The 14,034-nt window shown below is 49.5% G+C and overlaps 1 protein-coding gene across 6 annotated transcripts in view; it reads right to left on the reverse strand.

Annotated features, from left to right (window-relative positions):
• Window positions 1-1,081: 1,081 nt before the first annotated feature.
• Window positions 1,082-14,034, reverse strand: part of NDRG4 (NDRG family member 4) — a 78,335-nt gene continuing 65,382 nt past the window's right edge. For 4 of the 6 annotated variants that reach the window (XM_056811690.1, XM_007477542.3, XM_007477543.3 and 1 more), the window contains 8 exons: window positions 13,467-13,570; window positions 10,766-10,822; window positions 10,608-10,659; window positions 8,659-8,706; window positions 7,770-7,805; window positions 7,497-7,548; window positions 5,484-5,522; window positions 1,082-4,172 (listed from right to left, as the gene is read on the reverse strand). In XM_056811690.1, coding sequence (XP_056667668.1) covers window positions 4,018-4,172; window positions 5,484-5,522; window positions 7,497-7,548; window positions 7,770-7,805; window positions 8,659-8,706; window positions 10,608-10,659; window positions 10,766-10,822; window positions 13,467-13,570 — 543 coding nt within the window. In that variant the 3' untranslated portion in view covers window positions 1,082-4,017. The remainder of the gene's footprint in view (window positions 4,173-5,483; window positions 5,523-7,496; window positions 7,549-7,769; window positions 7,806-8,658; window positions 8,707-10,607; window positions 10,660-10,765; window positions 10,823-13,466; window positions 13,571-14,034) is intronic. The other 2 variants (XM_007477544.3, XM_007477548.3) reach the window with 1 other exon arrangement.

Consider the following 14,034-nt stretch of genomic DNA (forward strand, 5'->3'; position numbering starts at 1 on the left):
CCTCCGTTTCTTTATCTGCAAAATGGGCTGTGAAAGATAAAATGAGAATATTTGTAGAACGCTTTGCCAACCTTAAGTGAGCTCTTTATGAGCTCAAGCAGCCAGAGTTGATCAGCTTGTGAACAAGACCTTCGATCAGCAGAGGGCGGTCAGGACTCAGCAGGGCAAGATTGTTGATAGAGGGGGCTGGGGAGGAGAGTGTGGTCTGTGTCGGGGCTGGAATCATAGTGAGAACCACAGCGGAGGGAGAGGTGGAATGACAACAGAGAAGGGAATTTCAGGGCTCATGAACATGAGTGATGGCAAGATGGCTGAGGTGGAGTCAAGAGTCTGTCTGTCCATCCCAGTCCCCCTGCCCAAGAGGAGCCGAGTCGGGCACTAGCATCTTGTTGGGGAAGGAAGGAGACCTCATCACAATCACGACTCCTTGTGTTAGTGATGGTATGTCTTGTCTGCCCTCTCACCAGAAGGGGGTCAGAGTGGAAGATTTCTATGGTCCCATCATTCTAACCTCCAATGTTCTCCGAGTCTTCTCATACCCACCACCTCCCTCTTCTTGAGTTTGAATCTGGCCTCTAGCTGTGTGACCCTGAGCAAGTCACTTCACCCTGTTTGCCTCAGTTTCCTCCTCTGTAAAATGAGCTGGAGAAGGAAATGGCCAACCACTCGAGTATATCTGTTGAGAAAACCCTCAATAGGGTGACAAAAATTCAGACGCTGATCTCAATACCCTGAGTGTGATGGGAGTTTGGATGTGGATTAATAAATGCACAAGTGGAGCAGGATTGGGTTAATGCTGTGAGTGTGTGTGTGAGCACTTCTTGGGTAGATTCTTGGGCATCTTGGAGAAACATTTTGGACCTGCAGAGTTTGGGAATGTGTCAAGGATGAATGCTGGGGCTTGGGTGGAGGTGGAGACACTGGTGTGGCCACCCTGGCACAGAATGCTCTCCAGATCCCGGGGGGAAGATGGGCTATCACTTCAGCACGGTTTTGAGCCTCTGGACTTGACTCGGAACCAGAGACAACTCCCTGATCCCGTGGCAAAAGGCAAGCCGGCCCCCCACAAACACCCGACACGTGTATTCTTCTTAGTTTATTAGTTTTTCAACACAGTTAATTCTTTCTACGAGAGTTGCTATTCATTTTACATTTGTTGTCCTCTCCGAGTCTCATGGTATCAATGCGAATCAGAGCATCAACCACCACAATGCACAAAAATAGGTTCTTCACCTTTTACAGAGTAGGAAGTCTATGAAATTTTACCTCGACTGAAGAAGGGGGGGGAAAGCGAACCAACAGATATAATCGGACCACCTCCAACAGAAAGTCACAGATAGAGACCCAATATATATATGTATATATAATATGTATAGATATTTATAGATATTTCATCTTGAAGGACACACCAAAACCCCAAGAAATATTGCACTATCTACAGTAAAAAGGATTATTTCTACCAGCTTGTCAAACATTCACATTGAGTGTTCCAAGAAAGCACACAGGAGAAGAGTGCTGGGGATGAAGCAGGGGACTCGCTACCTCTAGGATGACTATGAAGATGGCTTGACATTCTTGAAACCAGACAGCATGGGGAGCGGAACTGGGTGTGTGTGTGTGTGTGTTCTAGTGAACACCCAGCACCTCCATGCAAACCCTGGTTCTCCTATGACTACACAAGAGCTGGGGTCTGAGGCCCTTTTCTTTTCACTGCTTCGTTTGGCCTCTTCAATGACTTGGAAGAGCTTCTTTAGGCTTCTAGGACATGAGCTGAAGAGTTTTAGCTCCAGTTTCTGCCCAAATTGTCCCGATGGCCCATTCTCTAGTCAAGCTCAGAAACCACTCCTCTGCTGTTCCCACTTTCCATGACATAAGCCATCCGCCTAGACCAGCTCTAGGAGTTTGGGATGAGATGGAGGCCATGATCAGACAGACAACTTTAGTTCTATCTACTTCTAGCCAGACAAAGGGGAAAGGGGAAGTAAGAAAAATTATCCAGCTTGTGCAGAGTACTTCTGGTCAACATACTCTTTCTGATGCCCAGGACAAGCGTTAGGATGTACCAAGGATGATCATTGATGAGATCAGCTTTGGCCAAAGGATCCATTCGGTTTATGCCGAGAAGGGCCTCTCCACTCTCAGCTGATTCTCACTTCCTTGCTTCCCAGATGCCACCCTCTAACCCCAATGGAATACTGGACAACACCATCCCGATGTCTAGATTTCAAAGGAGGAGGAGCTGTCCGGATCACAAATAGAATTCAGGAAAGACCGAATGTCCCTTCATGGCCAATTGGCCCTCAGTTGATCATGACTGAGATGTCACAGATTCTGTCTCCTTGCTCACACTACATCCTAGGCAAAAGAATCTCTTCCACGTTGGATGTACTCTGACATGACAACCCTTATATACAAGATTTGATGCCCATTTCAAGAAAGCGGTCCAGATGGGACTGAGCTATGCTCTCCCATCTGAATGGTGAAGGGAATAAGATGGCTAAATGCAGCAGCACCATACCTAGCCCAAAAGAAAACTAGGGGACAGGGAGGATAGGAGGACAGAGACGACCCAAGGAAGAGTTAGCCCCTTAGTGGGAGGATCACATCTGCCTGGCCTCTAATGGTCGGGCTGGCTCCAGCTCAGTTCTTCCTCCTCAGAGCAGTCCCACCAGACCTAAAGCTCTTGGTATCCTTGCCATACGTAGCCAAGCCAGGCCTCTGAAGACTGTCCATCTGATGAGGGCCCCCAGGTCTACTGTTCCCAGTCCTCTTTTGGGGTTTCCATCAGTCACCTCATGTTCTAGAACCCAAGTCCTATCTTGGGACCCATCTGTCTAGGGAAGAGGACTCAACTGTCCAAGGCAAAAATTACCGCCATGCTAGGACAATCACCAAGTGCCACCATCCAAGCAGAGCAGCCTCTAGGAACGAGGTCCTGGGGCCATCCTTCCAATGGTGCCTTTGGCCTCCAACAGCCTAGGGTGGAAAGAGGGTGCTGAGGTGCAGTTCAAACTTTTGGTTGCTACTGTTGATTGTCATATATGCAACAAGACTTAAAAATATATCTATTTCTCTATCTATCTATCTATAAGTGCATGGGAGGGAAGGAAAGGCTTCTGGGATCCATGCTGATGACTCTCCTCCCAGAACACTCTGCTACTGATTCATCCCAGGCTCACCTTGCCCTTCCCAACTAGGGGAAAGCGTTCCCATTTTTTGCTCAGCATCTTGGAGATGTCCCCTAACCCCGACTGGGGTGGGCTGCTAGCTCAATAATTTCACTTCCTGTTTGAGAAAAGGTCCAAGATAGAGGGGAGTGGGGGACCAGTAGGGGAGAAGACAGAACGAAGGGCAAAAGGAAGTAACTTTGCTAAGTGCTTTCCCACATTCACAGACCCTTGGTGGCAAGTTTTACTGATAGGTGACCAGAACCAGGTCAGGGAAACTGATCTTAACAGAGCCTAGCAAACCTGTGCCATGAGATGTTTCCCCAGGGTCCTGGGTCCAATGGCCTAAACGGATATGAGAGGGAACCATCAGGCAGGAGCCTGAGTGCATTAAAGGTCTCCAGATCTTCCTCAGCCTGGGGAAGGGGCACCTCAGCTGACAGTGGAGGGCAAATGCCCCAAGGGGGACTGGTCTCATCTGTGTCCACCAAAAGAATGGGTGCTGCTTCCCCGAGAAAAGCCCAAATTTCTGTAGCCGAAGTACAAGGAGGGGGGAGGAAAGGTCCCTGACCTTGTGGAGATGCTAAATAGGGACGCCAAACTTCCTGAACGCTCTGGAGACTCTGGTGGGCTGTGATTTTTTAAGGTGGTTCTCTTCCTTGGAAAACATTTAAAAACAAAACAAAACAAAACAAAAAACAAAAGTTGTAAACCCTTCCCTCCCCCCACCCCCACCCACCCACACAAAAAGAAAACCAAGGGAGTGGGGGCAGGTGCACAGGAATGGCAGTTGGTGATTCGATGACTTGATGTGGGGAGTGGGGGTATCTCCAGGGAGGCACGAAGGAGCTCAACAGGACACCTCCATGGTGTGGTTGATCTGCCCCAGGGCCTCGCTGCTCTCTGAGTGGGGGCAGGCCCGGGGGCGGGAGCCATCCACGGAGCTGGCGCTGGTGAGAGAGGCGGTACGAGACCGGGCCAGACGGGTCATGCTGGCTGATGGCACTGCGGAAAGATGGGTGAATAGAGGCAGAAGACAGAGATAGAGAGGGGCAGAGAGGAGGAAAGGAGGAAAGGGAGATGGAGGAACAGAGAAAAACAGAGGGGAGACAGAGTGAGAGAAAAGGAGGGAGGGAGAGAGAAAGAGGGAAGGAGGGAGAGAGGAAAGAGAAGATGGAGGAAGAGGGGAAAGAAGACAGGAGAGACAAGGAGAGAGAGAGAGAGACAGAGAGAGAGAGAGAGAGAGAGAGAGAGAGAGAGAGAGAGAGAGAGAGAGAGAGAGAGAGAGAGAGAGAGAGAGAGGTGTTAGATCTAGAAGACAGGTGCCAGGAGACCAGTGGGTGGGAGGACACAGTGGGCGCACACACAAGCAAATGCAGCCAGCAGCAGCCGTTCCTGCTTCATCCAGCTGTCTGAGGAACCAGGCCCTTCTCCTGGCCACTGGGCCCCAAAACATAGGGCAATATTTTCAGCTCACTTGCTCCAGGCTGGAAGCATGCGGTAGGGGTGAGGGGGTCACTGCCAAGCTAATGGTAGCTGAGGGAGGCACAGTGCTTGGGCACAGTGTGGCCAGCTCCTACAAGGGCTCATGACCCTCAAGAGTGACTTCTGGGATAGAGGAGAGTATAGGGGCAAACTGGGGGAGGAAATCCAGTGTAGGGGATCAGGAATGGTCTAGTCACGCACTGATGCCTCCCAGAACTGCACTAGGATTTGGTGGACACATTAAAGTATCTGTCCTAGGAAGGAGGAGCTCATCAAACACTCTTCAATCTGAAGACTCTAGGAGGCTGGTGGCTCACAGTGGAGGGAGAGGAGTGGGGAGTATCCGTCTTCAAAAGTCAAAAAGGGGGAACCCGAGGTCTTAAGAATTTGGCCCCCACCGAGAGCTAACCCATCAAAAGTTCAGAGGCCTAAGGGACATGAACCAACTTGCACCCTCTCGCTCCTCATCTTTCCTTGGATAATTTCTGCTTCCATGTCTTCTGGACTGGACAGTGTGTCCAGGGGTCAAGACCCTCTGTACCCGGCCGGGGCAGGTGCTCCTCAATCTATGGGCTCTAGAACACCAATTACTCAAGAAGCCAGAAGTTGGGTGCCAGGGCTGAGGTAGCCCCCTGACTCCTGACTTCAGTGGTCATTCCTTTGGGTGTGGGTGGGCAGCCGGGTAGAAGCAGCTAGTGATCCAGACCAGGGCGAATGTGGCTTTCCTGCGGTGATGCAGAGAGAAAGGGCTAGAGGAGGGGGAGGTTCCATGCAGCAGGGAGGTGGGGGAGAGAAGATGGGGAGCAGGTGACAAATGAGTAGGGGGGATACCTGCGCCTCCACTCAGCCTTCGGTCCTTCAAGTATGCAACTAAGAGAGAAGATAAGAGAGCAAGGGAAGGGGCGGGGGAAGGAGGGATAGAAAACATGGGTTGAAGAATTTTGTCTCCCCAGGGCAGAGATTAGGGGTCAGGGTCACAGCAAAGACACAGAGACAGAGAGAGGAAGACAGATGGGGAGCAGGCCGGAATGTGTGAGAGGCTCTGCCCTTCCCCCAAGTCGTGGTAGCCCCTGGAGGCCAGGAGGCCACTTGGCCAGAGCCAAAGCAGCAGGAAGGGCATGCCCCCCCCCAACCTTGGACAGGCCAGTGAGATCCAGGGTCCAAACGTCCTATCCAGAAAAGGTCATTAGAGCTGCCTACCAGACCAGGCTAGGACAGGGAGCGCAGCTTACACATCCTCCCAACCTTTCTTGCCCATATTCTTTTACTCAGGGCAACTCCTTCATCCTCTTATTTCCTCAACAAATATGTCCTGAGTCCTTGCGGGGTTTGGCACCTCCTTTCCTAGGCTTGGCCACCCCTCATCTCTTTGATTTTTTGGTCAGCATTGCAATTCACCTTGAATGACGTAGCCAGGTGGAGTGGGTAAGTGGCTGGGTGGCTTGGTGGGTCCCTGTGCCCCCCGGCAAGTTACTGCCATGGCAGGGCTCAGCTCCCCCCTCAATAATATTTCCTACACCCACTCTGTCTCCCTAGGTGCCAAGGACTAGGGAGAGAGCTGGCACATTACTGGGTCTGACCATGAGGAGGGCAAGCGTTCTCCTGAACCAAGATGTCTGGGCAGATGCCAGGGAGAGTATGACTGGATTAGTCCAGCATGCCCTGGAGCTGTCTGAATGCAGGGAGGGCCCAAGGCTCAGGGCGCATTCCCTGAGCCCGAGTCTGTCCTAATAAACCCCAGAGTGTGCTGGCTGTCATGTGTGTGATGGGTGAGCCAGGGGACACATAGGATATGATGTGGTGGGGACCAAGACCACTATTCTTCCTCCCATCTCAGTAAGTTGGAGACGAGGATAGCTCGAGGCTTCCCACCCTGACTGCCTTCCAGTCTGGCCTCCTGGATACGCTATACCATTGCCATGATTATTCCTCCAAAGGGCACAATTCTGAAACCACTTCACTCTCCTTCCCCTCACTTCCAGTCCTGCCTCCTTGGTGTGCTTGGTCACAGGCAACAAACCAGGACCCTCTGATTCTATCATTCCTCTACAGTCTTTTTCCTATTTCTCAAAGAACATTGAAAGAAGCTTGAAGAACAGTAGGGCCTGGCTTTGAAGGGTTGATTCGGCCCATCTGGGCACAGGTGACCCAGGAAACCAATCATTTCATGCCATGGGCCAGGTCCCATTGGGAGCCCACCTGCTCAGGAAAGGACCCACCTTGGGCTTATACACCCAACAGAAAGCCCAGACTGCCAAGGTCATCATGAGGTTTCCATGAGTTTAGGACCCAATTGGCCCTAATCTTCCACCCCAGAACCCCATGTACCAAAGGGACATGTGCCCCGCTTCTCCCTTTTCTCCTCTGTCAAGATGGCAGGCACACCTTAGGGGTGTTTCACACAGCGGTACCATGGAAACATGGCTTGGTCTCATGATGTACCAAAACATTCCAAGTAATCATTATGGGTTCTTTTTTTTTATGGGAAAATAAGGACTTGCATCCTATCAATGGGCCATTGGACTGCTCCCAAGGCTCACCTTGGCTTGTCCACACGCACCTGCCTCTAGGGAAGTTGCCACTTAAGCAGAGAACTTTTCTCTTCTGCCTGGATGCTGCTGACATGCGCCACTCCCCGCACATGTATAACATGATGACACATGAAGATAACACATCTGCAGGTAGGCAGCCAGGTACTCCAAAGTCAGACACCCCAGACAGACTCCCATCCTCTATTACGTAACCTCACAGGTCTGTTGTTCTCCCCAGCCCAACCTGGGTCTCAGGTGTCATTCCCCATCTTGGCTTTCCTAGCAGAGCTGTCTCTACAGGATTGGCACTTACTGTAGCCCATGCCTTGAAGGAAGTACTTAAAAGCTTCAGTCAGTTTCCCGGGCTGTAAGAGAGGAAAGAGAAGAGTTTCAGGCAAAGGCTGGTAGTTAACGCCTTCCCCCGGGGTCCCCAGGGGTCTCCTGCCCTGACCCTGCCACCAAAGGAAACTGGACCAATAGTCACAGTGATGGCGGATAGCTTGGGGAGGGGAATGGTGCCTTGGGAAGGGACGAGGTCTCTATGCATGACAGCGTTCATGCCCATCCTCTGGAGAAGGGAACTCACCTGGGTGACCTGGGGAAGTCCACCAGAGTCGGCCATCTGCAGAGGGAAGGGGCAGAGCCAGATAAGGGTCTCCTGTTCTAGCGAATGGTCAGAGCCTTATGATCCCTGACCCCTCAGTCATAATAATAGCTGCCACTTACACAGTATTTTATAGTTTTTAAATGATCTCATTTGAGCCTAACAGCTTTGTAAGATAAGTGGTATACGCATTCTAGGACCCTCCTAATTAGGAGGAAACAGAGGCTCAAACTTTTTCCCCTCATCTTTATAGAAATAATATATGTTATATAACATATAATATAAATTAGAAATAAAATATATAATACTATAAATAAAATGTACAATAAATACTACAAACAAAAATATGTAATAAATACTATAAATAAAAATATTTAATAAATTATATAAATAAAAGGTATTTATTGGTTTTGTCTCTGTGATTGCCTTTCAGACAGCAGGGGCTTACTAAATGCTTGCTGGAGCCGACTGAATTAGTTTGGCTTGGATATTGGACTGAAGACTTGGAAGAGTCGTAGGAGCCTACATTTCAGGCTGGGGGGACCTCCCAGAATGCCCTTTTCTCTTCCTACCATTGAGGCTAGGAGAGAAGTCAGTCACTCGCAGATTTGAACTGAAGTCTTCCTGACTCCAAGGCCAGCTCTCTTGTCTCTAGTTGAGTTAGGGAAGGCTGGGAATTGAATCAAGGTGTGCTCTTTGCACCTATGCAGGAACTGGACTATGGTCCCCTGGTCTTAGCTCAGTGTATTTTTTAATTGGTGCCGGGATACCGGCTGAACTGTCCAGGTAAGACCCTCCTCATGCAAAGGAACGGGGAGAGCACGTGTCCCTGGGGACTGCAGTGGCGGACAGGGGGTTCAGGAAGCACTACCTTCAGGAAGGTGGTATTGGTAGGGTCCAGCTTGGAGTTACACTCCACCTGGGAAAAAAAGCAAGAGTTTCAGGCTGTCAGTAAGTCAAAGGAGACCCCCAGGTCCCGGGGATGTCTACTCCTACTCTCTGGGAATCTCTAGGGACAATCAGAGCTGGCATTTGTATAAGCTATGCAAAATGCTTTTTCATCTTTGCCATCCCATTCGAGCCTCCCAAAATTTCTGTGAGGCAGGGGCACTGGTTATCCCCATTTTGCTGATGAGGAAACTGAGATAAACAAACGTCATGTGGAATTTGACCTCGGGTGTTCCTGACTCCTCTGCCTGACCATCTGAAGCAGGTGAACTCTTGAGGATAAAAAGTGACTTTCTCTCAGAGAGGAGGGGGGGAGAGCAGCAATGGCTCCAGAGCTGGGTACCTTTCCTTTCCGAATGCCACTGAAAGAGGCTGAGAAAGGTGGCTAAGCCTTGTTTTTTAGAAGAGGCAAGAAAGTGTCAGAGCCAGACACTGAATCCAGTTTCTCTCGCTCCAAGGCCAGCACTCTACCTGCTATTCCACACTGCTCTTCTGGGTGCGGGGAATCCTTCCTCTGAGATGAGAACAAGGTCACCCTCCCAACAGGCCCCCTACAAGAAGCAGGTGGGACAGGATGGCTATTCAAGCTTTGAGAGGACCCCTGACAAATTCTCCTACCCTGAAATGATCTCGGCTAACACACCTCCACTTCTGGTTAACCTATTACCAGGGGTAGCTGCCAGCCAAGCAAGAGTGAGAGAAGCAAGAGTGAGACCCTGGGCCTGGGAAAAGGAAGGAAGAAAGAAAGGATGGAAAGAAAGAAGGAAGGGAGGGAGGGAGGGAAGGAGGGAATAAAGAAGGAAGGAGGGAAAGAAAGGAGGAAGGAAGGAAGGAAGGGAAGGAGAGAGGAAGAGAGGGAGGGAGGAAGTAAGAGAGGGAGGGAAGGAGAGAATAAAGAAGGAAGGAAGGAAAGAAGGAAGAGAGGGAGGGAAGAAATGAAGGAAGGGAGGGAGGAAGGATGGACAGAACCAACATTCCATCCGTGGTCTGCAAGGGCTAAAAATACTATGGGCCAATTGTTGCCCTGGATCTGAACATCACACTTCTCCTGACACAGCCTAAGATAAAATTAGCTTTTTGGGGCTGCTACATCACACTACTGGGTGATATTGAGTTTATAGGCCACTAAAACCCCCATGTCACTTTCTAACTCTTGTACTGATGAACATGTGAATTTTCTCTCCCTCTCTCTGTCTCTCCTGCTTTCTGTCTCTGTTTCTCTCTATCTCTGTCTCTCTTCTTTCCCTCACCTTCTGTCTTAGAATCAATATTGTGTATTGGTTCCAAGGCAGAAGAATAGTAAGGGCTAGGCAATGGGGATTAAGTGACTTGCCCAGGGTCACAAAGTCAGGAAGTGTCTGACATCACATTGGAACCCAGGACCTCCTATCTCCAGCCCTCCCTTTCCATCTACTGAGACACATTAGCTGTCCCTGTGTGGCTGATTTCTTAAATTCAAGTGTTAAGAAAGGAAGGAAGGAAGGAAGGAAAGATGGAGGAAGGAAGAAAGGAGACAGAGTGGGGAACAGAGACACAGAATCAGAGAGTGGGGTAGGGCACTTGGAGCTTGGCTTCCAAGGGATGACAGGCAGAAATCATGGCCAGGGGTGTTTGATATGATGGAGCAGGGGAAGTCTCTGAAAATGCCTGTGTATAAGTTGGGCCAGACCCCATGCTTGTCTCAGCCTCTCCCAAATGGATCTGGGTCTCAGTGTGCCCCCAGAGAAGTGAGCCATCATTGTTCACGCCTGCATTCCTGTGTTCAGAGGAGGGCAATAGGCTTCCTAGGATACAGGATCTATACTCCTTGCTGGCCTTGTGCCAGGGATGACCGCTCTCATTGGAAAGGCTGGACATTAGCACTGCACTCACCACTCCATCCTCCGCAGGTGCATTGTCTCCAACCACGAGCATCACTGGGCAGCTGAAAACATAGATGGGAAGAAAAAACAGTATAAGGAGGCTTTAGAGGATTCGGTAAGGGCTAAGGCTGGGCTCAGGTGTGAGGGGCAGCAGGCAGGGTCACTCACCGAAGGGTCTTGGCATTGGGGACTGTCCCGGGTCGGTTGATGTCCAGATCTCTGCGGCTAGGAAAGAAGGGAAGAATGAGTGGAAGAAATGCTTCCAAGGTCATATCCAGATCATTCCTGAGTCGGCCACAGAACTGCACTTTCGAATCAGAATCAGAACCAGAAAAGAATCAGAGTGGGGTAGGGCACTTGGAGCTTGGCTTCCAAGGGGTGACAGGCAGAAAGAAGGGCCAGGGGTGTTTGGGATGATGGGGCAGGGGAAGTTTGGGTTGGGATCCTACAGTTTGGAGCTAGAAACGGGCTTAGAGATCAAAGAATTCAAGAGTTAAGATTTAAGAACCAGAGAATTTAAGAGTTCTAAGACTATTCCTGGTTCACCCTGAATCCTCCTATAACAACTCATCTAAGAAGTAGGTTCTTCTACTTCCATTATCCTTTTAGAAAGCTCTAGTTGTTATTAACAAGTTTTGTCCTAACATCAAGCCTAAAATCAAAGACTGGGGATTTTGAACTTCTACCCATTGCTCCTACATCTACACTCTGAACAGTTAACAAGTCTAGTCTCCTTTCACATTGGCCCTTCAAATACTTGACAATGGGCTCATGGCCTCCCCAAAGCCTCTTCAGGCTTCCAAAAATTAAGTTGGTTCCCTCAACAAAAGTTCATGAAACAGAATCTGATGGCGATGGAATACTGTTGTGCTCAAAGGAATAATAAAGTGGAGGAATTCCATGTGAACTGGAACGACCTTTAGGAAGTGATGCAGAGCGAGAGGAGCAGAACCAGGAAAACATTGTACACAGAGACTGATACACGGTGGTACAATCGAATGTAATGGACTTCTCCATTAGTGTCAGTGCAATGATCCAGAACTATTTGGAGGGACTTATGAGAAAGAAGCTATCCACATCCAGAGAAAGAACTGTGGGAGCAGAAACACAGAAGAAAAACAACTGCTTGATCACATGGGTTGATGGAGCTATACTGGGAAAGTAGACTCTAAAAAATAACTCTAGTGCAAATATTAATGGTATAGAAATGGGTCTTGATCAATGACACATGTTAAACCCAGTGGAATTGCATGTCAGATATGGGAGGGGTGGGAGGAGAGGAGGGAAAGAACATGAGTCTTATAACCATGGAAAATATTCTAAATCATCTAATTAAATAAAATTTTAAAAAAAGTTCACAGAACAAATTCTGTGATGGTCTTGGGCCATCTGGCTTGAACTCTTCCCTATCCATCCTAATCAACATCCATCCACCCTGAAATGCAGTGGCCAAAATTGGACACGACACCCCTGCAAGGGCAGAATACTGTGGGTCCATCCCTAGACCTGAACGTTATTTCTCCCTTGACACAGCCATAGAGAGAATTAGCTTTTTAGGGCTGTTACATCATTATATTAAGCTTTATAGGCCACTAAATCCCCCATGTCACTTTCCATCTCTTATACTTCTGGAGTTGATTTCCTGAATTCAGTGGTTAAGACTGTGTTTGTTCCTGTGATAATATTTCATCTTATTAGACCTGACCTGCCACTCTAGCTTTTCTAGCTCCTTTTGGACCCAGTCTTCTATCAACATGATTACTATCTCTTGGGCCTAGCATTCTGCCTATAACCTGCAAATAGGAGACGCATGCCATCTATAATGAAGAACCAATGGACGGATTCCTAGAGACTCCACTGGAAACCCCTCTTCCAAGCTGATGTCGAGTCCTTAATGGCTGCTCCTTAGGTTCTGATGTTCAATCAGTTTTCAATGCACCAAATGGTGGTATTGGCTAGTCTTCCTATTACCATCTTGCTTACCAGACCATCTAATCCAACACCATCATTTTATAGAGAAGGAAAGTGATTTATCTTTAGTCATGTGAACAGTAAGTAGAAGAGGGACAGCCAGGTGGCTCAGTGGATAGAGTCAAGCCTGGACACAGGAGGCCCCGAGTTCAAATCTGACCCCAGACACTTTCTTCCTAGCTGTGTGACCCTAAGCAAGTCACTTAACCCCAACTTCTTGGCCTTACCGCTCTTCTGCTTTGGAACTTATACCTAGTATTGATTCTAAGACGGAAGGTAAGGGTTTTAAAAAAAGAAAAAATAGCAGAACTCTTTCAATCCATTACCCTCCTTCTTAGGGAAAAGAGCCAAGCCAACGACTGGGGCTAGCCACATTTTAGACACCTTCCAGCTGAGCCATGGAAATCTCAGAAGAAGCCCTTCAGATCGTATCAAAGCTTCTCAGCATTCCTACAGCCAGGTGGGGGACACAGTCAAACCGATCAATACTTGCCCCATAGCTTGGCGTGTCTAAGTGGGGCAGGGCTGGGTAGGAGAAGCCAAATACAAAGCTACAAAGCAGGGCTCCTTCACCCCTCTACCCGCAGGGGCCGCTCTGTTCTGTTCTTGGAGGAGACCTGACTCTAGGGGGACTCCCAAGTACTTAGGGGGAAGAAGAACAGAAGCCCTGTTGGGGTGGGATCTGCCTCGTGGCCAAGGTGTACCTGCTCCAGCTCCTCCTGGCACAGCTGGCCCAGTGGAGGACGAGGATAGGGATGGGGCTAGAGAAGGGCATGAGGGGGTAGGAGGCGAGGAAAAGGCTGGGGAGGGGGAGGGTAGTGGGGAGGGTTGATGCCCAGGGCAGATGAGGAGAGGGGAAGAATGCCCACATGCATCCTCAGTCCCGCTCCATCCAAACCTGTTGTACATGTTCCAGAAGAGCTGAAGGTTGAACTGATTCACTGTGTTGCTGATCTGCTGCCGATAGCTTTGCACCAACTCTGTGTTGTTCACCAGCTCCTCCTGGGCCCCCCGAGAGATGCCCAAGAGTGAATTGGGGGGGATGAGGCTGAGTCCTTGGCTCTAGCCCCCCAGGGACCCCAAAGAGAGAGCTGCAGCCCTGGCTTTCAGAGCTGTTCGTACTCATGGACCCATTATGGGTGTTTATAAAGCACTCGCCTATAGACATTCTTTTTAAAGAAAAATAAAGCTTTTGGCCCTCCACCAACTGTCTCCTAGCTGTTCCCAGCTTCCCAGAGAGGGAGCTTAGTTCAGAGAAGAGAGGGAGGAGTGGGAAAGGGATCTTGGAGGAGCCTGGAGAACTCTTCCCCCCACCCCAGCTCTGTCCATTCTCCCCTGCCTTCCCTACCCTCTCCAAGCAGTCTAGTCAAGGAAGGGATGCCACGGTCCCCAGAGCAGAACTTGGGCAAAGGGCTCAGAACACAGCAGGCACTTCATCAAGGTCCCGTGCTTTAAAGGCTCCTTGC

Source organism: Monodelphis domestica, chromosome 1 (genome assembly GCF_027887165.1).
Source record: "Monodelphis domestica isolate mMonDom1 chromosome 1, mMonDom1.pri, whole genome shotgun sequence".
NCBI classification, from domain to species: domain Eukaryota; kingdom Metazoa; phylum Chordata; class Mammalia; order Didelphimorphia; family Didelphidae; genus Monodelphis; species Monodelphis domestica.